Raw genomic sequence first — 23152 nt, forward strand, 5'->3', positions numbered from 1 at the left:
AGCCCCGCTATGGCCGCAGCGGTCCCGATCCCAACCCCAATCCCACCTCGGTCCTCCCGCCGCGGGACCCCCACTCCGCCTGCCGGGCGAGATGCGGCACTGGCCAGGACCCGCAGCGGGCACGGGCGGGACCCGGGAACGAATCGCGGGCACGGACCCCCGGGAACGAGCCCCCGGACTTAATAGTAAGGGGTTTCAAATCTTCAAAAGCTCAGTGACGACAGAACAGTGTCATTGCCTTTATCAGCTCATATCACAAGAAGCTGTGCAGAAATACCCATCTCAACAAAGATCTCCCAGAGCAGTCCGAATCCAAGGGTGCTTCACTTCAGCTGTGCACAAGCACCACTCCTGCTCACCTCCGTGCTGTGTTTGACAGAGTCTGACATAACATTCCTTTGGGGAACGTGCTGGTTCCTGCTCACGAGGAGGCTGATACACCAGACTTACTGCCTGAGGTACAAAACACTCTCCAGAGTAATCACCCCAACAACTGTATCAGATAGAAACACATACTTAGAAATAACAATTGCGATGCCAAGGTTTCATGTTTTAAACGTTCTGTCTCTCCCTCCAGAGTTCTCCTGAGAATGTAGGGATGGTGTTTAAGAGCAGCATAAGGAGAACTGAGAGTCACTGTTCCACACTTTTCAGGATAGCAACACTGCCAAACTGAGCTTGTAACATAGACACTCCCAGGGTAATTTGTGTATCTCATTAACACGGTTTGACACTAATGCTAATTCTTCATTGGAAGAAACAGGACAGGGAGACTGATTTAATACCTAGAGGGATTCGTGGGCTACAGTGAGGACACTGAACACAAGTCTGGTGCTCTTGAAAAGAGCAAGTATTGACTTGACAAGTGCCTCAGATCGATCTGTGACAAGAAGTGGGAGGTGGAGTTGGTACCAGAGTCGCTGTCCCGCGGCGGCGGCGGGGGGCGGGGCCGGGCTGAGGGGCGGGGCCGGGCTGAGGGGCGGGGCCGGGCTGAGGGGCGGGGCGGGGCCGCAGGGCCAGGCGGGCTGGGATTGGGCGGCGGCGCTCGAGCGCTGATTGGGCAGCGCTGGCGGCCCGCGGTATAAAGGGCCGGCGGGGCGGGTGCGGTCGGTTGTGTGTGAGGGCTGAGGGCGCGGCCCCGCTGCTGCCCGGGCTGCGGAGGGGAGAGCGCCTTGGCCGCTGGGTTATGGACCGGGGGAGCCGGGGGGCGTTTAGGGGCGCCTTGTGCTGGGCAGCGGGGGCCGGGTAAGGTCCTTCCCTGCCGGGTGACCCCGGGGGAGCCGTGGCAGGGCTGCCGGGCTGTTGCTCTCTGGGTGTCTCAGGGATTGCCTCGGAATCCCAAAGCCTTTCCCCGTGCAGGGTTACGTGGCAAAGACTGCTTTAACTTGGTTTTTTGGTGCCGCATTAATGCTTTTTGCTCGTTGTGTGTCAGTTTGCAGCCTGGCTCGTGGTTTCCCCTGGTGCTGGGGAGTGGAGGCGAGTTGTGCTTCCTGCTGGGAGAGAGAAGGGCCTTGGGAAGCTGCTCCATGAGCCACAGCTGTGCCGAGCCCGGGAGTCTGTCCAGGTAAGAGCAGGGCTTATACTGCCAGTGAGGAGCTGGGTTTGCTGTTGGAAGATAGAATATGCCCGTGCCTTTAAATGCAAGGACAGGCAGAAGCTGGGAGGGACCCTGAGCAGGTTTGGTGGCACGACAGCAGTTTGAAAAGACCTTGACTGTGGGAGAAGTGTCCAGGAGAAATGATTGCTTTTTTGCAGGGAGGCAGTTTGCAAGGACAGGGGGGTTGCTGTGCTCTCTAGCAAAAATACTCCCCTTGGGATGTCCATGGTGAGGAAATGTTGGCCCCGTGTGGGCTGGAGCAAAGGTGTGTGGGTGCCTGTGTGTGACACCCGTGGGTGTGCAGGAAGGGGGTTCTGGTGCCATTGGAGCTGCCAGGGAGCCAAAAGGGGCACAGTTGTCTGAAAAAGGTGAAAGCTCTGTTGGCTTCTGTTGACACCTGCACCAAAGGAGATGCAAATTTTCCCCCTCTTGGTTGCAGACTTCACAAAGCTCCCAGGAAAGGAAGTTTTAGATGCCAACTCACCTTTATGCTAAAGGTTTCCTTGCTCTCTCAGCAGGATGTCGAGTGCCACCGTGTCCCTGAGGTCACTCTTTCTGCTGTTAGGAGAGCACGAGGTGGCTGGAGAGGATCCCCAGGCATCTGCAGGCACAAGGGACTCATAGAACTGCAATTTTCCTACAGCCCTCGTGAGAGGGACTTTGAGGGTACCATGGGTAATGTGCCAGCTCTCCCGCTGGAGTTTCTGTTTTCTGCTATGTTTGAACATAAAGAGTAAATCTAAAGTCAGGTCTATTCAGGAGTATGTTACACTTGTGCAAAGCTCCTTCCCTCTGTTTATTTTCTGTTCTGGAAAGCACAGTCTGGGATTCCTGGGCACTTCCTACTAAGTGATACCGGGAAAAACCTGTTATACTAAACGGGGAAAGGAGCTGTCTGTCTGAGATCAGATGTCCCTGATAAAAGCTTTATGTTTTTTCACTCAGTAAGCCCTTAAAATATCTTACAGCGTGCAGGAATGCCTGGCTTCTAAAACTCACCATCTGAGTCTTAGAGGTTTCTTTGAAGAGCTGATTTCAGGCAGGAAAATTGCCCCCCCAGGAGGGACTTTGTGCCTGCTCTCCCGTGGTTCCAAGGGATCTCTGGCCCTTCACGCCGGCACCGAGATTTTCTCGGGAAGGGCCTCAGATCCCCGGACCAGTCTGGGACACAGGCAAGATCCCCCTGCCTTTAGAAATGAGGCCTTCTTGTGGCTTCCTCCCCGTACCCGTTCGTGGGTTCCAAAGAAGGCCTCTTGAAATGCCTTTTGGGCTGTCCATTGAAGCCTTGAGACCAAATTGGCCCCCTGGAGGGACAGTGCTGTTGGTGCCCCCCGGGTTGGGGCACCCCGAGGACTCCAGCGCGCACCGAAAGGATTATTCGGGGAGATCCTCGGGGTGCCCGGCCCTGGGGAGCTCAAAGCAAGGTCCCTGCAATGGACTCAGGCATTCCTGAGAGTATCCCAGGGGTACCTGTCCATGCTAGACATGGAGCTCCATAATGGACTGTAATTGGGTTCTAAAAGTGGTGCTCCAAGTGCCAAAGAAGTGTGGGATTGGGATTAAGAGATGAGCAGTGATGGTGCAATTGGCTGTTTTCTCTGGAATGTAATGGTAAGAGCTGCAGGAGTGCCAGGTGTGTGTTCCAGTCCCCAGCATTTGGTTTGCACATGTCCTGGTCAGACACAGGTCCAACTTCCTCAGTCCTTTAACCCACTAGAGGGAGAATGAAGGACTGGCAGTGTTAAGGTGACTGGTGTGACAGGGGTGAAACTGGGAAAACATTGAGGAATTCCTCAGTTTATCTCTTGATGAAACTCACCCAAACCTCTGCTAGGAAGGGATTGACTGGAAAAGTTGGGACAGAAATGAAATTGACAAGTGAGGATATTGAAACTGTAATTGCTGAAACTAAATGTGTCAAAGCAGCAGCTCTTGTTGTGCAGGGAATAACTCCTGTCAGCAGCAAGGTCCCGACTGAAGTGGCAGCTGCAGTTGTTCCTGTGATGTGGGCCAGTGGACTTCCAGGAGAGTGGAAGAGGGTATTACCCCCAATGTGGGATCTCTCCTGGTAAGGCAAACCCAGTACCCTTTAAAATCAGAATGCCAGCTTGGATTGGTTGCAGTAACAGCTGAATTTGCTCATCCTGGTTTGCTTGTAGGACGTGAATGCAAGAACCTGCCAAGAAAACCAATGGCCAAGCTGATTGATTAGTGCAGGACCTGAGAGAAGCACCTTGAATGACAACCTCGAGCAGTTTCCAGTATTGGATTGCAAAGATGGCCTTTGCTGCATCTCCTTGAGCAAGGAAAGCCAAGAAACCTTTGCTTTGGCAGGAGAAAATGGGGAAAGCAGGAAGGAAGAAAAGCAGCCCCCTGACTCCTCCCTGAGCCCCAGACAGCCCATGAACTGCCTTGCTGGGAATGGTAGGACAGGATGGACTCTGGATTGCTCCCTCTGGATGTGTGGTAAGACTGTTATGCCAACTTTTCCAACAGCCTGTAAGAATTTTCTGCCTTGGCTAGATGGTGCAAGGGCAGCCTTGAAGCAGCTGAAGCATTCCCTGAGGAGAGCTCTGGGTCTGCCAGATGTCTCAGAACTGTTGGAAGCATCTTTGGTGGGGAGGGCAAAGAAAGGACAAGGTGTGCAGTGCCCCCCCTGAGAAGGGACTTTGAGTTAATGGCATCCCTGCAAGTGAACTTTGTGGGCTGTTCCCCCTGTAGGGCAGGTGATAGTCCCAGCTACAGTGATTGGAAAAATGGTTAAAAGAGAGCCCCAAAAGCTGGAAATCACCCTGGAGGCTTTTGACAGAGTTTCCTGAGTTAGCCCTGCAAGAAGGACAGTGATAGCTTTTGAGTGCTGGTAGATCCTTTGAATAGATAGCCTTGAGTGTGTCCTTGTTGCACCAGTAGGCCTTGTCAAACTCCCCATATTGCAGGGGATATACATATTAAAGTTAAAAATGATCCTTTTCCTAATCCTTTGTTGTCTTGAGGCTCTCCCCTGCAGGACCTCCAGGAACTCCTGGTGCCGCCTGGGCCGATGGATTGGACGCCCCAGCCCCTCCGTTCCTGCCCAGCCACTGGGTCCGTGTCCAGTGGTGGCACTGCCAGCCCTGCAGGTGAAGTGGGAAGGGCCTTTCCAGGTCTTGTGGGTCACATTTATAGCAGTTGAAGTTGCAGAAAAAGGACCTGGGGTCTGTTATTCTTGAGTGCAGAAAGCTCCTTTTGGTTGGTGAGCAGGACAAAGTGGATCCTTCAGAGCTCCCATCCATGTTTGTGTCTCAGCCTGTGTTAGGATTCAGGGCTGTAGCTGTTGTTGTCACTGAGGAGTCAAACTCTGCTTTAAATAATGAGACACTGGCCTAATGGCTGAGGGTCAGGAAAAAAGGGGGAATGCTGTCTGAGTGTTGAGATGTAACAAGAGCTGATCCTTTTTGCAGTGGGATGTAGCCTGGAAAGTGCACAGAGCTGAGCCAAGGGATTGAAAGGGACCAAGCAAGGGAGGTGAAGAAAGAAGGAAGAAGGGAAGTGAGGCAGCAGGCAAACAGCACCAAGTTGCTGTGTAAGCAGGTGAGTTGTGTTGAGGTTCCTCAGGCAGGCACTGAGGACTTTGAGGGCTCCAGACAGAGCAGACCTGGGAAGGCCCTCGGTGAAGCCCCTTGGAAACCTTGTAAGGGTCGGTGTGTATGGTAATAAGTGTTGGAAAATGTCCTGAGTATGGAATAGGAATGCAGGGAAGGAAAATGAACCGTCCTGTAATGCTGCCATATCAGCTTCAGTGGAGATAGCTGTGTGTGCCCTTTGGGAGCTGATTGCCAGGGCACCTGGTGGGCTGGAATGATTCAAGAGCATGGGAATACAAGATTGCCTGGCTTCTAAAACTCACCATCTGAGTCTCAGAGGTTCTTGTAAGAAATTTTAGGTAACACCTGTAGTTTTGTGTGTACTTCTGAGTTCATTTGGATAGAGGTTGTCCGGAAAAAGAGGTATCTTTCTCATTCCAGGAAGTTGCACTTGATGAACTTCCCATCTGAGCTGATGCCCTTGGCAGGAGAAGTGCTCAGCAAGGAGGCTCTCTGCTCCTAGGCAGGAAGAAAGGTCAGTGCCCTTCCTCCCCAAGGCCCAGCCCAGCAGGGCTGGCAGGAGCTGCTGGTGTGGCTGCTCTTTGGGTTCTCAGCTGTGCCCGTGGGGTGGTGACATCGTGTTCCTGCCTGTGCTCCAGGGCAGCCAAAAGCCCAGCACAGCCCCTGGGCCTTTTGGGAGCCTGAGCTATTGCAGCACTGGGGAGGGGGGGTTGGGTTTTTTTCCCTGAAAGTAGAACCATAGGGGGATCTCTTATCTCACAATTGTTTTTTTGATATCTTAATTAATTACAACTTTAGAAGAAAACCTTGTGTAACTTAGCAACTGACTTGCACTGGTTACACTGAAAGTGCCAAGGAGTTGTAGTGTCCACTGGATTGTTTGTATTGAAGCAGTTTGTTGCTTACAGAGGGATAATAACTCCTGTCAGCAGCAAGGTCCCAACTGAAGTGGCAGCTGCAGTTGTTCCTGTGATGTGGGCCAGTGGAATTGCAGGAGAGTGGAAGAGGGCAGAACCTGTAGGTATTACCCCTGATGTGGGATCTCTCCTGGTAAGGCAAACCCAGTACCCTTTAAAATCAGAATGCCAGCTTGGATTGGTTGCAGTAACAGCTGAATTTGCTCATCCTGGTTTGCTTGTAGGACGTGAATGCAAGAACCTGCCAAGAAAACCAATGGCCAAGCTGATTGATTAGTGCAGGACCTGAGAGAAGCACCTTGAATGACAATCTCAAGGAGTTTCCAGTACTGGATTGCAAAGATGGCCTTTGCTGCATCTCCTTGAGCAAGGAAAGCCAAGAAACCTTTGCTTTGGCAGGAGAAAATCTGGAAAGCAGGAAGGAAGAAAAGCAGCCCCCTGACTCCTCCCTGAGCCCCAGACAGCCCATGAACTGCCTTGCTGGGAATGGTAGGACGGGGTGGACTCTGGATTGCTCCCTCTGGATGTGTGGTAAGACTGTTCTGCCAACTTTTAAGAACAGCCTGCAAGCATTTGCTGCCTTGGCTAGATGGTGCAAGGGCAGCCTTGAAGCAGCTGAAGCATTCCCTGAGGAGAGCTCTGGGTCTGCCAGATGTCTCAGAACTGTTGGAAGCATCTTTGGTGGGGAGGGCAAAGAAAGGACAAGGTGTGCAGTGCCCCCCCTGAGAAGGGACTTTGAGTTAATGGCATCCCTGCAAGTGAACTTTGTGGGCTGTTCCCCCTGTAGGGCAGGTGATAGTCCCAGCTACAGTGATGGGGAAAATGGTTAAAAAGAGCCACAAAAGATGGAAATCATCTTGGAGGCTCTTGGCAAACAGAGTTTGCTGCGTTCCCCCTGCAGGAAGGACAGTGATAGCTTTTGAGTGCTGGTAGATCCTTTGAATAGATAGCCTTGAGTGTGTCCTTGTTGCACCAGTAGGCCTTGTCAAACTCCCCATATTGCAGGGGATATACATATTAAAGTTAAAAATGATCCTTTTCCTAATCCTTTGTTGTCTTGAGGCTCTCCCCTGCAGGAACTCCAGGAACTCCTGGTGCCGCCTGGGCCGATGGATTGGACGCCCCAGCCCCTCCGTTCCTGCCCAGCCACTGGATCCGTGTCCAGTGGTGGCACTGCCAGCCCTGCAGGTGAAGTGGGAAGGGCCTTTCCAGGTCTTGTGGGTCACATTGATAGCAGCTGAAGTTGCAGAAAAAGGATGTTGGGTCTCTTCTTCTTCAGTTCAGAAAGGTCCTTCTGGTTGGTGAGCAGGACAAAGTGGATCCTTCAGAGTTCCCATCCATGTTTGTGTCTGAGCCTGTGTTAGGATTCAGGGCTGTAGCTGTTGTTGTCACTGAGGAGTCAAACTCTGCTTTAAATAATGAGACACTGACCTAATGGCTGAGGGTCAGGAAAAAAGGGGGAATGCTGTCTGAGTGTTGAGATGTAACAAGAGCTGATCCTTTTTGCAGTGGGATGTAGCCTGGAAAGTGCACAGAGCTGAGCCAAGGGATTGAAAGGGACCAAGCAAGGGAGGTGAAGAAAGAAGGAAGAAGGGAAGTGAGGCAGCAGGCAAGCAGCAGCAAGTTGCTGTGTAAGCAGGTGAGTTGTGTTGAGGTTCCTAAGGCAGGCACTGAGGACTTTGAGGGCTCCAGACAGAGCAGACCTGGGAAGGCCCTCGGTGAAGCCCCTTGGAAACCTTGTGAGGGTAGGTGTGTATGGTAATAAGTGTATGAGAATGCCCTGAATATGGAATAGGAATGCAGGGAAGGAAAATTAACCCTCCTGCAATGCTGACCCCTCCCCTCAGCTGCAGTGGAGATAGGTCTGTGTGCCCTTTGGGAGCTGATTGCCAGGGCACCTGGTGGGCTGGGATCATGGCAGGGTGTTGTTAGCAAGGAATGCCTGGCTTGTAAAACTCACCAGCTGAGTCTTAGAGGCTTCTTTGAAGAGCTGGTTTCAGGCAGGAAAATTGCCCCCCCAGGAGGGACTCTGTGCCTGCTCTCCCGTGGTTCCAAGGGATCTCTGGCCCTTCACGCCGGCACTGAGATTTTCTCGGGAAGGGCCTCAGATCCCCGGACCAGTCTGGGACACAGGCAAGATCCCCCTACATTTTAGGACCAAATTGGCCCCCTGGAGGGACAGTGCTGTTGGTGCCCCCCGGGTTGGGGCACCCCGAGGACTCCAGCGCGCACCGAAAGGATTATTCGGGGAGATCCTCGGGGTGCCCGGCCCTGGGGAGCTCAAAGCAAGGTCTCTGCAATGGATTCAGGCATTGCTGAGAGTATCCCAGGGGTACCTGTCCCTGCTAGACATGGAGCTCTCTAATGGACTGTAATTGGGTTCTAAAAGTGGTGCTCCAAGTGCCAAAGAAGTGTGGGATTGGGATTAAGAGATGAGCAGTGATGGTGCAATTGGCTGTTTTCTCTGGAATGTAATGGTAAGAGCTGCAGGAGTGCCAGGTGTGTGTTCCAGTCCCCAGCATTTGGTTTGCACATGTCCTGGTCAGACACAGGTCCAACTTCCTCAGTCCTTTAACCCACTAGAGGGAGAATGAAGGACTGGCAGTGTTAAGGTGATTGGTGTGACAGGGGTTAAACTGGGAAAACATTGGGGAATTCCTCGGTTGGTCTATTTGCCAAACACACCCAAACTTGTGCTAGGAAGGGATTGACTGGAAAAGTTGAGGCAGAAAGGAAATGGAAAACTGGGGATATTGAAACTGTAATTGCTGAAACTAAATGTGTCAAAGCAGCAGCTCTTGTTGTGCAGGGAATAACTCCTGTCAGCAGCAAGGTCCCGACTGAAGTGGCAGCTGCAGTTGTTCCTGTGGTGTGGGCCAGTGGACTTCCAGGAGAGTGGAAGAGGGCAGAACCTGTAGGTATTACCCCCAATGTGGGATCTCTCCTGGTAAGGCAAACCCAGTACCCTTTAAAATCAGAATGCCAGCTTGGATTGGTTGCAGTAACAGCTGAATTTGCTCATCCTGGTTTGCTTGTAGGACGTGAATGCAAGAACCTGCCAAGAAAACCAATGACCAAGATGATTGATTAGTGTAGGACCTGAGAGAACCACCTTGAATGACAACCTCAAGCAGTTTCCAGTATTGGATTGCAAAGATGGCCTTTGCTGCATCTCCTTGAGCAAGGAAAGCCAAGAAACCTTTGCTTTGGCAGGAGAAAATCTGGAAAGCAGGAAGGAAGAAAAGCAGCCCCCTGACTCCTCCCTGAGCCCCAGACAGCCCATGAACTGCCTTGCTGGGAATGGTAGGACAGGATGGACTCTGGATTGCTCCCTCTGGATGTGTGGTAAGACTGTTCTGCCAACTTTTCCAGCAGCCTGTAAGAATTTGCTGCCTTGGCTAGATGGTGCAAGGGCAGCCTTGAAGCAGCTGAAGCATTCCCTGAGGAGAGCTCTGGGTCTGCCAGATGTCTCAGAACTGTTGGAAGCATCTTTGGTGGGGAGGGCAAAGAAAGGACAAGGTGTGCAGTGCCCCCCCTGAGAAGGGACTTTGAGTTAATGGCATCCCTGCAAGTGAACTTTGTGGGCTGTTCCCCCTGTAGGGCAGGTGATAGTCCCAGCTACAGTGATGGGAAAAATGGTTAAAAGAGAGTCCCAAAAGCTGGAAATCATCCTGGAGACTGTTGGCAAACAGAGTTTGCTGCGTTCCCCCTGCAAGAAGGACAGTGATAGCTTTTGAGTGCTGGTAGATCCTTTGAATAGATAGCCTTGAGTGTGTCCTTGTTGCACCAGTAAGCCTTGTCAAACTCCCTATATTCCAGCAGATATACATGTTAAAGTTTAAAATGATCTTCCTGGTCCTTTATTGTCTTGAGGCTCTCCCCTGCAGGAACTCCAGGAACTCCTGGTGCCGCCTGGGCCGATGGATTGGACGCCCCAGCCCCTCCGTTCCTGCCCAGCCACTGGATCCGTGTCCAGTGGTGGCACTGCCAGCCCTGCAGGTGAAGTGGGAAGGGCCTTTCCAGGTCTTGTGGGTCACATTTATAGCAGCTGAAGTTGCAGAAAAAGGACCTGGGGTCTGTTATTCTTGAGTTGAGAAAGCTCCTTCTGGTTGGTGAGCAGAACAAAGTGAATCCTTCAGAGTTTCCATCCGTGTTTGTGTCTGAGCCTGTGTTAGGATTCAGGGCTGTAGCTGTTGTTGTCACTGACGAGTCAAACTCTGCTTTAAAGAAGGAGGCATTAGCCTAATGGACAAGTGTCAGGAAAAAAGGGGGAATGCTGTCTGAGTGTTGAGATGTAACAAGAGCTGGTCCTTTTTGCAGTGGGATGTAACCTGGAAAGTGCACAGAGCTGAGCCAAGGGATTGAAAGGGACCAAGCAAGGGAGGTGAAGAAAGAAGGAAGAAGGGGAGTGAGGCAGCAGGCAAGCAGCACCAAGTTGCAGTGTAAGCAGGTGAGTTGTGTTGAGGTTCCTAAGGCAGGCACTGAGGACTTTGAGGGCTCCAGACAGAGCAGACCTGGGAAGGCCCTCGGTGAAGCCCCTTGGAAACCTTCTAAGGGTAGGTGTGTATGGTAAAAAGTGTTGGAAAATGTCCTGAATATGGAATAGGAATGCAGGGAAGGAAAATGAACCCTCATGTAATGCTGCCATATCAGCTTCAGTGGAGATAGGTCTGTGTGCCCTTTGGGAGCTGATTGCCAGGACACCCGTCGTGCTAGGATTATGGCAGGGTGTTGTAAGCAAGGAATGCCTGGCTTCTAAAACTTACCAGCTGACTCCTAGAGGTTTCTTTTAAGAGCTGATTTCAGGCAGCAAAATTGGCCCCCCAGGAGGGACTCTGTGCCTGCTCTCCCGTGGCTCCAAGGGATCTCTGGCCCTTCACGCCGGCACCGAGATTTTTCTCGGGAAGGGCCTCAGATCCCCGGACCAGTCTGGGACACAGGCAAGATCCCCCTGCATTTTAGGACCAAATTGGGCCCCCTGGAGGGACAGTGCTGTTGGTGCCCCCTGGGTTGGGGCACCCCGAGGACTCCAGCGCGCACCGAAAGGATTATTCGGGGAGATCCTCGGGGTGCCCGGCCCTGGGGAGCTCAAAGCAAGGTCCCTGCAATGGATTCAGGCATTCCTGAGAGTAGACTGGACTGTGCAGAGAGGGAGCAGTTTGTCCTGTGGAGTTGGGATGTGTTAGTTCAGGATGCCTTGGGAGGCAGGGCTGGAGAGGCCCCTCTGTTGGCTGTAGTGGTGGAAGGTTGTAGCAGCAGGGATGGAGCCTTCGACCTCCTGCTCCCCCCGTGAGCCCCGACGGGACCGTGCCCTTGGCAATGGAGGGCCCCCCATTGCTGAGCCAGCGGTTCCGGGGCCAGGAGGGATGGGATCAGGATGCCGAGCTCCGCCCAGGGCCAGGGCTGCCAATGTTCAACCATGGAGAGAACTGAAAGCAGAGTGAGATGGAGGCCAAGCTCCAGCACAAGGATGGGCGAGAAAAGACCTTGGTCCTCAGGTGGAGCTTTGAATTCCCTGGAAAAATGGATCCTGTCAGATGGTTCAGGCCCTTGTGGGTGCTGGAGCAGAGGCTTCTTTAATTTATGGTCACCCTAAAAAGTTGCAAGGAGAGCAAGTTCTGACTGCAGGATGAGGTGGGAAGCAAAGTGAAGTGGTCCAGAGAAAAGCTGAGCTTAAACTTGGTCCTGTGCCAGAGCAGCCTCGTGCAGTGCTTGTTGCTGTCCCTGAGTGTCCCATTGCAGTGGATATTCCCAAGGGTGCCTTGTGCTGGGGAACACTGGGGGCAGTTCCCTTTCCCTGGGCAGGGCAGGCAGGGCACGTTTCCCCCCTTGAGGGTGGCTCCACAGTCCCACCCTGTGCCCTGGGAGCGTGGCAGAACACCTGGACCCACTGTCCTTGTCAGAGAGGGCACAAGGGATGGTTGGATGGGTGAGGGAATGGTTCAGGGAGTACAAGCACCATTAGAGTGAGTAGGGCAGCACATGGAAAGGAAGGGGGGAGTTAATCCAGACAAAATTCAAGCACCTGCCCAACCTGTGATATTTTTAGGAACTCAGAGGTGTTGTGGTCCCCCGGAAGTTTTGCCCAGGACTAGGCAGGAGACTTCAGGCTTGGTCACCCCCAGAGCAAGGTGGAAGCCCAGCAGTTTATTGGTAGGTTTGGCTTTTGGTGACAACAAGGTCCTCCTTTGGGACCAATCCTTGGCCTGGACCATAAAGTCCCAGGGCAGAAGTGTGAGTTTGATTGGGAAATGAGCAGCAGGGAGGGTTGGAAACAGCTCAGGGAGCAATTCAACAGGCTCCAGACCTGTGGCCAATACGAGCCAGAGGGGGGGAACTGAAGGTTCTTGCCAGTGATAATGATGCCAATTGGAGCCTCTGGCAGAAGTAGGGTCGTGTAAGGGGGGTACTTTTGAATTAGATGATCAATGGAGCATAGAGGCATGAGAAAGAAATCATATTAGGATGTGAAACCAGCTCGAGTGTGGTACAATGTAACTTGATGGCACAAGCTAATTGTAAGGTCCATTGTGCTTTTCAGCAAGTCAGCCTGATATCCCCTGTTATGAGAGCTGAGTTCTTCCTTGGTTCTGCTACATCTTGCAAGGTAGGTACATCTACCCTTGAAACACAGTGGGAGAAGTCATACCTAGGGGTGAGAAAGATGATGATGGGAGGAAGATGATGTGGGCAGGGGTCGCTGGCCCCTTGCCCTACAAGTAGGGCAGGCCCAGACTGTTGCCACCAGGCAATGATCAGGCGGGGTTTGGCTGCCATTCAGGCCTCCCCTTACACTGCGTCCTGGCCCTACGTGGTGTAATGTGGAGCTGATCAAATGGGCTGTCAGGACTGCTGAGCTGAGCGATCCTCATCCTGCCACCGAGCCTGTGTTGCTCCGCGGGGACGCCCGCTAAGGGATGGGCACCGACCAGCTGCTGCAGATCCTGACAGCCCTGCCTGGCTGGGGGGGTGGGCACAGGTTAGTGATAGGAGGCAATTGGGGAAAAAAGACTTTAAATATCCTTTAGTGTTCCTTTAATACCCTTTATTTAGTATTCATAATATTTTCCCTTTAATTTCCCCTTTTACTAACCAAATATGGTGTTAACAGTTATCCATAATATTGTGTTAAGATCCTTTTTGGTATCCCTTTAACTCCCTTTTTACTAGTTAATATTGTACTGTATTGAATGCTGTTCTTAGTATTTGTTTTAATGCCACACAATAAGGCAGTTCGTTTGTATCATTTTTTAACTTTTGATTCTCTTTGCTAAGTTTATTATTATTATTATTCTCACTGCAATAAAGATATTTTGTGTGTTTGAATGTTTGTGGCACTTGTCTTTATTCCGGGTATGTATCCTAATGAACTGTTACAGGTAGGAAGGAAGTGCCCTTAGGATTTGGGAATAGGAAGTTACTGGAAGCCAGCCCAAGATAGACCCTGTTGGAGAAGCGGCTCTGAGTATGTTCTTGGGCTTTAGTGGGAACTTAACAAATGATAAGAGGGCCTGAAATCCCCCTAAGGCCTTGGGTAAAAAGCTCCTCCAGGATGCCCAGGCCAGGCCCTGCTCAGGAAGGCAGCCCCATGGAATGGAGATGGTGGATCCAAGCCAGAGCCAGAGCAGGGGTCGGGGCAGGAGCGAGGCCTCGGGAGGGAGTTGCCCCCGGCCCTGTGGTTGAAGCAACAAGTGTAGATCCCCTGGACAGTGAGCACAAATCACTGGGGAAATGGGGAAAAGCCCCAGAGCAAGTGCTGGGAGCAGAGAGGGAGCATGCATGGCTCACTGCTGGGTCAGCCAAATCTGTCAGTGGGAAGCACTTTTGGAAAGCAGGAGCTTATAACCCGTGCCAGAGGGAGTTTGAAATCATGATGGGGGGAGGCAAAAGTAGTCCATGTGCTGAGTGAGACACTGTACCTGTGGGAATGAAACAGGAAGAACTAGGGCAGTGTCAGGTTTGTAGGGATTTGGGGTCAGTTGGCAGTGGTTTGGCTACTTGGCTCCCAAGTGACACCCTCACGGAATTAGTGATTGAATGCAGACAAGGAAAATGGGAATATGTTCCTGTGAATAAATGTTAGTGGAGGGAATGATATTGCCATGTTTTAGCTTGATATCTTACAGAACCTGTGGATCCTGGCCATCCTCACAGCCCTTGTGGTCCCTCTGGGCGATGCTGTTGGCCCGGGCAGTTCCCTGGAAAAGGTGCCTGGGTCGGGTGCCTTGGTTTGATTTGGATGGAGATGGTAAAGCAGCTCCAAACCAGGACCCCAGGACAAGGTGACGTGGGAAGCAAGTGGCCCTTGCCCAGGGGTCAGTGTCCCTTTGTGCCCGGGGGGACTCTCTGGCAGGGCCGGGGTCTGTCGGGCTCATTGTGCGGGCGGCTGTTGGTGCCCTCAGTGGGATTGGATGGATGTGATTCCAGGGGCTGGGAGCACTGTTGCCATGCAGTGCTGTAGTTTCCCTTACGGTGCTGGGTCCGGGGGGTCTCCCTGGCATCGTTGTCCCCCCTGTGTGAGCGGTGCCAGTCCCAGGCCCAGTGTCACAGCAGCAGGGCTGTCCCCTGGGCTGTGCCTGCTGGGCTGTTCTGGGAAGTGCTGCCAAAAGAGCAAAGGGATCAGCTGGGGCAGGGGATGGCACAGTTTGGCACCATCCTCCCGAGGCGAATATCGGTCCAACTGTTGGGTACCTGCTGCCTGTGTCCTGCAGCCCAACATCATCAGGATAACAGAATTCCTTTCCCCACTCTGATTCCAGTGCTCCCATCTTGCCCCCGGCAGTGAGGCTGGGGGGACACGGGACTGGGAGGAACAGGAGCTGGTATTGGATTTGTAGGCAGTGGAGACATGGAATTGTTTGGTAACCAATGGCAAAGAGCTGGGGCAGGTGTGTCCCGAGTGCTGAATTTAGGAGCACAAGGGATGCCCACTGTATTTACCCCCCACCCTTCACTCCAGAATGGGATGGGGAGTTTGGGCAGCTCTCTAATGGTTCCCCAAGATGTAATTGTTGTGCACAGGGGAACAGCAGTAACTTATGAACTGGGCTGAGTGCACATGCCATGGTGTGTATATTGTAATACAAAGAAATGAGGCACAGAAGGACTTAATGAGTACCAGTGAACTGAGCTGGAGGGCTGTATTCACATCTTGGATTGCAAAAATTAACTGGATTTTGTCTCCTGAATTTCTGCAGTGCACCAACTGATACCATGCTGGAAAAATAAGACACTTCAATGTAAGTAAACCAGGGATTTTTGTATGTAAGTGCAAATTATTGCCCTGTAAATTTGAAATAAGACTTGACTTGATCACCAAATGCAAACAGTAACTATAGGGGTCAATTAGTGACCTCTGGGCATCAGGTAGAACAAGTCTCTGCTCACCACTGGTGGGACATATTTACAGGATTCTCACCACCTGCTACAAAGTTTTTGAACACTTGAATCCATCCACTAATCACAGTAATTATACTAGTTTTATGAACAATATGCAGTTGTTGTCTCTGGGATCAACTAGAAGAAGTTGTTCAAAGGCTGCAGGTGCAGTGAGTGTGTGCTGGGCCAAGGCAGCCAAGGTGTGTGCAGCTGTTCCGTGCCCTCCACCCTTGGAGCTAAAATTCCACAGCCTTGAGCTGTTGGGTCCCAAATAATATTGGAGGGAGAGGCTGAAACTGCCACTGCTGCTGGGGCTGAACTGTCTGCAGTGACTGGGCAGGACTTGGCCCTGATGCCTGAGTGCATCTTTGGGATAGATCCCAACTGTCAGCCCCTGGCTCCATAACTTGAGAAGAGGGTGTTCCTGCAAGCCCAGCTGCTGTGTTGGTGGTCCTGGGGGCACCTCTTGCCCTGGCCTGCTGTGAATGTGTTTGTGTTGCAGCTCAATAAAGTCCCTTCTAGTGGTGATTGTGTCAATTTTGTGTCAGTTCCTTTCCCCTCTCCCCGTGGCTGCATCACTGGCTTGTGCCTGAATGAACTCTTCCCCTGCAGCAGTTCCCTGCTGCTCTCAGAGAGGGTGGAGCTGAGGCCCCTGAGCAAAGGGAGAAAGGATCCAGCCAAGGCAGGCCCGTGCTCCCCCCCTGCCTTCCTCCAGCCTCCCTCCTTACAGTTCCCATCCCTGCTGCACACAGCCTGTTCCCAAACAACCCCTGTTCCTGTTCTCTCTCCGTGTTTCCCCCCACAACTCCCCTCCTATAATCTCCAGCCACCCAGCACAGGGATTCGTGTGCTGGGACAGTGATTGGCAGGAGGAAGGGGAGCCTTGGCCTCACCTGCCCAGCTCAGGTGGGTGGCAGAGAACTGGGGTGGCCTGGCAAGGCATGAACATATTTCTGAGTTCTGGAGTGCCTTGAAACCTTTCCCTGTCAGGTTTCTCTCCCTCATTTCCTGGAGTCCATCATCTCAAATGTCTCTTCCTTTGTCCAAAGTCCAATGGCAGAGGATTGACTAACTCCCAAGGGAGGTTTGGAATGAAAAGGGTTCTGTTCAAATGGGGCAAGGAATGCAATAAGAAAGTTGAGCCTCCTTTTAGTGCCTGAATGAGAGAGGAATAAAAATGCCACATTTTATTTGTTGTCCCCCCTGGATTTTTTATGGCTAAAACTCTCTAGTGAGCAATTGAAGAGAAGGGTGAAGGGCAGGAGCCTTTGACTTGCCCAGTGCCCTTAATTGCCTTGTTCTCCTCTCTTCCAGGCCAGGCCAAAGCCCTGATCCAGCCCAGCTCTGCCAAGTGCCCTGGGCTGGGAGCAGCCAAAGGCAAGAGGCTGCAGCCCCGCCGGCCGGGCTGGGGGCTCCTGGTGCTGCCCGTGGGGTGGGGTAAGTCAGAGGGACACGTTTCTCTCCTCCTGGTGTTGGCATTTGCTCCCTGGGCACTGGATGTGTAAGGAAGGACGGAGTAGCAGGGAAGGGCAGTGTTTCCAAACCGTCTGAATGTTGCCCCCAGGTTTGGGATGGGGGTGGTTGGGTTTGGCCTGGGCTGGTCAGGATCAGCCATAAAGGACCCACCAGACCCCTGAACCCTCATTGGACATGTCCAGCCCCTCAAGTCATTAATTTTCAATAGACGACAAAGTATTGGTACTTGCTTCTGATCTGTGGAGAATTTCCTTTGGAATGATCAACCAGAGAGTGTATCAGTGCAAAGCATCTTTTTGGGTCTTTTGTTTGTTTGTTTGTTTGTTTGTAATTTCCTCTCTGGCTTCAATGAGTTTGATGTGCTCCTGTTAAGGAAGTAGCATGAAGTCATGCTGCGTGTGCCTGTCCCCAGCCTGGCACTGCCCACAGGGACACACTGGGCACTGACCATGAGAGGGAACAAAACCACTGCCTGCCAGAGGGTTTGTCCTGGGCCAGTCAGGCCCGGGGCAGGAATTGGATTGGGCAACTCCATCAGCTGCTCTTCCCTCCCCCACAAAGCCCCATCCCCTGGGCATTAATGACGTGCCCTGTGCCCAGCGCTCACTGTTCACCCAACTGAAACCAGAGCAAGGCTTGCTTTGCTTGGAACAACTTAAAATAACTTGAAACCAAAATAAATCACTTTTTTCTTCTTTTTTTTCTTTTAGATGCTGGAATTGCCTCTCTGGGTGTGTGCTGAGCTCTGGCTGCAGGGGACTGTCAGGCCTTGGTGGCTGTGAGTTCCTGTTCTTCTCCCTGGGAAACTGTGAATAGTTATTCATTGGATTGCAGAAATGTTTTCTGAAGCCTGTCCCCTTCTTTGTGCCTTTTGCTGACAGATCTTCTCTTTCTGCCTTTGCATGTAGAGCTGTTCCCTGATGTCCATTCACTGGCCTGAATTCCTTGCAGCTCCCAGCTGGGGAAACCTGGGAGAACATGGCAGGGACAGAGGTGACATTTGTAGCTGCCAACTTGGGGTAATTTCGAGGAGACCCAGCAACTGTTTGTGTAGGAAAAGGTGAGGTGCTGCAGAGGGGAGGGAGGTGGCATTTTGGAGGGGTCCCACTGAGGGGGGAGTGGAGTGCCTGGGGCTGGAGTGTGAGTTATTAAACAGGGAAGAAGGGAAGGATGCTTGGGAGGGAAACACTCAGGGAATGTGTAGGGATGGAATGGAAATTTGGGGCGTCAGGAAGAGCAAATGGGTGATGTAGAGGAAGGGACATGTTGGGGGTAAGACTTGATGTCATCTGTAGAGGGCAGAATGACCATTTGGAGGTAAAGTGAGGCAGTCAGTGGTGGGCAGGGAGGGAAATTTCTGTTGGTAAAATCAGAGGTGATGTGGAGCAGAGAGAATGCACATCATGATGGACACTGAGGCAGTCAGGGGTGGGCAGGAGGGGGGGAAACCTTTGGGGGTAAAACTTGAGGGAACGTTCAGGGCAGACAGTGAATATTTTGAAGGATAAATGAGGTACTCAGTGGTGGACAGCTGGGGAGTGTTTTAGGGTAAACTTGGTGTAGTCCACAGGGTAGAGAATGAACATGTATTTGTACAGAGGAGCTGACCTACCCCTACATGTGGGTAGGTAAGGAGAATTTTGGGAGTAAAATCTGGGCAATCTGTAGCAGAGTGAATGAATATCTTGGGGTAAAGTGAGGCAGTCAGTGTTGGGCAGGTAGAGAAAATTTGTGTTTGTAAAATTTGAGGTCACGTGGAGCAGAGAATGTACATCCTGAGGTAAACTGGGGTAATCATTTGTGGACTCGTAGGGAAAATTGGGGGGGAATATCTGAGGTAATCTGCATGGTAGAGAATGAATATTGAGAGATGAACATGAGGTACTCAGTGGTGGACTTGTAGGGAAAATTGTGGGGGTCAAATCTGTGGCAATGTGCAGCAGAGAGAAGGAACATTTTGGAATAAAGTGAGGCAGTCAGTAGGGGAGAGGCAGAGAAATTTCTGAGGGTGAAACTTGAGCAAATCTGGAGGGCAGAGAATGAATATTTGGAGGTCCAAAAGAGGTAATCAGGAGTGTGCAGCAGGGAAGACTCTGGGGAGAGAATGACTCTTTTGTGTTCAAGAAGAGGTAATCAGGAGTGGGCTGGAAGGGGAAAGTTTGGGGGTTAAAAAGGAGGTTCATTCTCTGCAGGGCAGGGAATGAACACACTGAGGTAACCTGAGGTGATGAGTGGTGAGAGACACAGACAATTGTGGGTGTTAAAGTTTCAGGTGATCTGCTGGGAAGAGAAGGAACCTGTTGAGGTAAAGATGAGGCACTGGGTGGCAGACAGGTGGGGAGAGGTTTGAGATAAGCCTGAGGTGTGTGTGGGGTGCAGAATGACCCTCTGTAGGTACAAAGGAGCTGGTCAGACGTGGACAGGTAAGGCAGATGTTGGGAGTAAAATGTGGGGCAATCTGTCCCAGAGAGAATGAATCTTTTGGGGTAAGGTGAGGCAGTCAGCAGTGGGCAGGGAGGGAAATCTTTGTTTGTCAAACCTGAGGTAATGTGCAGCAGAGAGAATGCACCTCCTGGGGTAAACTGGGGCAAACAGTAGTGGACAGGTGAGGAGGTTTTGGGGGAAACTTTGAGGTCATCTCTGTGGCAGAGGATGAATGTTTGGAGGTAAAAATGAGGTAATAAGTAGTTTGCAAGCAGGGAAAACTGTGAGGGTAAGTGTGGATGTCACCTAGGGGAGAAAATGAGGCTTTTGAGGTCCAGTGAGGCAGTCAGTGGTGGGCAGGGAGGGAAAATTTGTGTTTGTAAAATCAGAGGTCATGTGGAGGAGAGAGAATGCACCTCCTGGGGTAAACTGGGGTAAACCTTGCAGACCTGCAGGGAAAATGTGGGGGGTAAAACTTGTGGGAATCTGCAGGGCAGAGAGTGAATCTTCTGAGGTGAAAATGAGTTCCTGGGTGGTGGAGAGGTGGGGAAAGTGTTGAGAGTAAACTGGAGGTGGTGTGCTGGGTGGAGAATGAACATCTTGATGTAGAAGTGAGTTGCTGAGATGTGGAGAGGTAAGGAAAATGCAGTGGGTCCAGAGTGAGGTCACCTGTAGCAGAGAAGATGTACCTCCTGATGGACACTGAGGCAGTCAGGGGTGGGCAGGAGGGGAAACCTTTGGGGGTAAAACTTGAGGGAATGTCCAGGGCAGAGACTGAATATTTTGAAGGATAAATGAGGTACTCAGTGAGGTATTCATTGGATTGCAGAAATGTTTTTTGAAACCTGTCCCCTTCTTTGTGCCTTTTACTGACAGACCTTCTCTTTCTGCCTTTGAATTTACAGCCTCCTTGTAACTCCCAGCCCGGAAAACCTGGGGTAACTGAGGAGGGACAGAGATGAAGGTTTTATCTGCAAACTTGGGGTAATATCTGCAGGATACAGCAACTGTTTGTGTAGCAAACTGTGTTTAACCACATTGGCCCAAGTTGTGTTTGCACCAGCTGGGGCCAGAGGTGCCAAGCAATCCAAAGCAAACCCTGCTCAGCCTCCAAATCCCAGGGGAAGTTCTCCAAGCTGTTCATTGAGGGACTAAAGATACATTGAAATGGAACCAAGACACTACTAAGTTTCCTGGGAATCCCAGTATTGCTGTCCTAGAATTTTTAACAGCTTTTTAAGCTTTTTATGACAAAAATGGCTTTCTTCCTTTGATTGAATCCTGCGGTAGGATTTGGGGTTTCTTTGGATTCTGAATCCCTCCCAGGGGCCCTGACACTGGTCAGGAGCTGGCAGGACAAACAGAGTCAGAGCTCCTGGCAGGCACAGGGGGTTTCCCCCAGAGTGGATCCAACTGCTGCCCCCCAGCCTGGCCAGGCGGGATCTGCTTTGGCTCCCGGCTTCTGCCAGAGACAGAATGTGTTCCCTTGATTGGAATGAGGATCCCGTAGCTTCATCTCCTAGAGGTTCCCTGGGCAGCTGATCCACTCTGCCCCGTGTCCTGCTCTCAGTTCCTGCCCAGCTAGAGCCAACTGTACCAAGGGCAAGAGCACTCCCAGCCTGGATAGGGAATGGGGGACTGGCTTGTGCACAATTCACCTAGAAAGCCAAACGAGGGGATTGTTGGAGTATCTGGCTCCTTAGGGAACCTGCTGGGAGTAGAGAAGCACAACCCCAAAGCTCCAGCTGTGGGTGGAGTCGTGGAACGTAAAGCAGCACAAACTCATCCCCCAAAATGGACCGTGGAAGAGCAGGACCAAATAAGGGTCAGTGTCCCTGTGGAAAGGCAAAAGGAATTGGCTGGGACTTTGATTGTCCCCTAGGGAGATGGAGGTTGCTGGGATGCAGAGAATGCCCTCCCTCAGGCTGCCAAGATCTCTCAGCGCAGTGGCTTTGGCCGACAGGGCAGCAAAAAGATTGTTCTCTGCGGGGGGCCCAGGTTTGGGTTCCGGTCTCAGCATTGCAGGTTTGGATGAATTCTACCTACAGCCCGCAATTCCATGGGGAATTCCTGCTGCAATAGCCTCCCAGTGCCTCCTGGAGCCCGGATCTTCCCCCGCAGAGCTGCCACTTTAACGCCAGGTTTGCCAGGAAGCAGCCACGGTTCCAGGTCTGCTCAGCGGGATCGGGACAAGGACAGGTTCATTTTCCACAGACTTTGCTGTTTATAACCCTCCTCCCCCTAGCCCCGCCGGTGTCCCTGGGGGGACTTGAGCGAGTTCCTTGGAATTCGGCCGATTCTCTGCCCCGGGCCGGGCTCCAGGGGATGTGTTCGCCCAGGAGAAGGCGGGGGCCGGACGCGCTCCCGGCCCGGGGCGAGGCAGCCCCTGAGCACGGGCGAGGACGTCTGTCCGGCCGGGAAGCCGCTGTCCCTTCGGAGCCTCGGGAGCGACCCCGGGGAATTCTTTTCCCCGAGGAAAGGGATGCACAGCCCTGCTTTCAGAGCACCTCCGGCTGGAAGGGCAGGGATTTGGGGCGGGCGGGACACACGTGGGGGGCGCGGGGGAGCTCTGGGAGGTGGGCCTGGGAATGGCTGCCCGCGCTGCTCTGCAGCCCCGCCGTGCCGACACTGCCGAGTGCCAGCTGGATTCTTTGGGTCCTTTGGGGCTGGCGCTGGGGCGTGTCCAGGGTGAGGCATCTCAGGGGGCCCGTTCAGAGCAGCGCCCGGCTGAGGAGCCGTGGGCAGCCCTTTCCCCGTGCCCACCCCACGGGGGCTGTAGGGCACAGCTCCAGGGCACAGCTCATCCATCCCCTGGCAATAGGAAGCCCAAGCAGGGCTGGGTCGCTGTCTGTCGCTCCGGCCTCCTCCCGGCCCGCGTTCCCTGCCCAGCTGGGACTGCCCAGGGAGCCCCGAGAACGTTCCTGGCGGGAAGCGGGAGCCGCCGAGGGCTCCGTCCAACTCCGGGCCCGAAAAGCGGCCCCGACCTGAGCCCCCCCGGCATTTTGGGTTCCGAAGGCTCACCTGGAGGAGACGCTCCCCCGCAGGCGGGACCAGGCGGCGACACTCGACCAAACGCCTTTGCCTCGGAGCGAGGGATCCCTCCGGACTCGTTTGGCTCCTTTATCCCTGGAAATGAGCTCGGATGCCGCACGAGCACCTTTGCAGCCGTTGGGTGAAGCCCGGACGGGGCCGGAAAACCTCCCTGAGCAGGGCAGCGATGAATTGGTGCCCGTCCCCAGCCGGGCACAGCCCAGCCGGCCGCGCTCCCTCCGGCCCGTGGCTGCGAAGGGCTCCTGCAGAGATTGAATAAAAGCTCATTTCCTGACTGTATTTGCCCGCGGTCTTGCCCCTCTTTTGACTCGCGCAGCACCATCCGGTTGGAGCATTTCTTGGTTTCCTCCCCTGTAGCCGTTTCCCTCCCAGGCAGGGCCTTCCCCGTCTGCAAATAAAGAGGAAATGTTCAACGGGATTTTGAAAACCAGAGGGTTTGCCCCGGGAGGGTGCGAGTTGCCGAGAAAGCGGGGGAGAGGAAGGAGAGCCTCAGGTCTCACCTGGCTGGTGTCAGATGAGCCGCACCTTCTGGATGGCAGGGCAAAGAACTGCTGTCGGTAATTGCCGAAGTTCCGCAGGCAGAGCTGGGAGCAGCCTGTGCCCGAGCCGCGGCACGGTCAGTGCCAGCTCCTGGGGCCGCCTGAGGACAGACACAGGGACACGGGGACAAACGAGCAGCTCTGCTCGGGGTCCCGGAGCACGGGAGGAACGGGGAAAGGGCTGCC

The 23152-nt window shown here is 52.9% G+C and overlaps 1 protein-coding gene and 3 long non-coding RNA genes across 14 annotated transcripts; 3 read left to right on the top strand and 1 right to left on the bottom strand.

Moving 5' to 3' along the window:
- The first annotated feature begins 1094 nt into the window (after window positions 1-1094).
- On the top strand, window positions 1095-7683 carry LOC135412633 (uncharacterized). 5 transcript variants are annotated; one of them, XR_010429808.1, is made up of 8 exons: window positions 1095-1183; window positions 1433-1564; window positions 2113-2272; window positions 3757-4063; window positions 4591-4716; window positions 5038-6198; window positions 6323-6629; window positions 7608-7683. It is a non-coding gene; the product is annotated as an uncharacterized LOC135412633 (long non-coding RNA). The 5 variants fall into 5 exon arrangements; XR_010429806.1 differs by having other exon boundaries at window positions 1440-1564; window positions 5038-6202; XR_010429805.1 differs by having other exon boundaries at window positions 1440-1564.
- A 35-nt stretch (window positions 7684-7718) lies between these two features.
- On the top strand, window positions 7719-22445 carry LOC135412632 (uncharacterized). Of its 5 annotated transcripts, XR_010429802.1 has the most exons (5): window positions 16697-16913; window positions 17663-17730; window positions 17863-18012; window positions 21425-21545; window positions 22392-22445. It is a non-coding gene; the product is annotated as an uncharacterized LOC135412632 (long non-coding RNA). The 5 variants fall into 5 exon arrangements; XR_010429804.1 differs by lacking the exons at window positions 21425-21545; window positions 22392-22445 and adding an exon at window positions 7719-7737 and having other exon boundaries at window positions 16791-16913; window positions 17863-18081; XR_010429803.1 differs by lacking the exons at window positions 21425-21545; window positions 22392-22445 and adding an exon at window positions 16308-16382 and having other exon boundaries at window positions 16791-16913; window positions 17863-18081.
- Window positions 10353-13529, top strand: LOC135412630 (uncharacterized). Its single transcript, XR_010429797.1, has 2 exons — window positions 10353-12490; window positions 13478-13529. It is a non-coding gene; the product is annotated as an uncharacterized LOC135412630 (long non-coding RNA).
- Window positions 17229-23152, bottom strand: LOC135412631 (uncharacterized). Of its 3 annotated transcripts, XM_064651392.1 has the most exons (4): window positions 22928-23152; window positions 22398-22815; window positions 21423-21547; window positions 17229-17758 (listed from the first exon to the last, which is right to left on the bottom strand). In XM_064651392.1, exons 2-4 carry the CDS (start codon window positions 22747-22749, stop codon window positions 17321-17323), a joined length of 915 nt encoding a protein of 304 aa, XP_064507462.1. In that variant the 5' UTR covers window positions 22750-22815; window positions 22928-23152; the 3' UTR covers window positions 17229-17320. The 3 variants fall into 3 exon arrangements, 1 of the variants encoding a protein (XP_064507462.1); XR_010429798.1 differs by lacking the exon at window positions 21423-21547 and having other exon boundaries at window positions 22928-23148; XR_010429799.1 differs by lacking the exons at window positions 17229-17758; window positions 21423-21547 and adding an exon at window positions 20983-21034 and having other exon boundaries at window positions 22928-23149.

Source organism: Pseudopipra pipra, chromosome 4, assembly GCF_036250125.1.
Source record: "Pseudopipra pipra isolate bDixPip1 chromosome 4, bDixPip1.hap1, whole genome shotgun sequence".
NCBI lineage: Eukaryota > Metazoa > Chordata > Aves > Passeriformes > Pipridae > Pseudopipra > Pseudopipra pipra.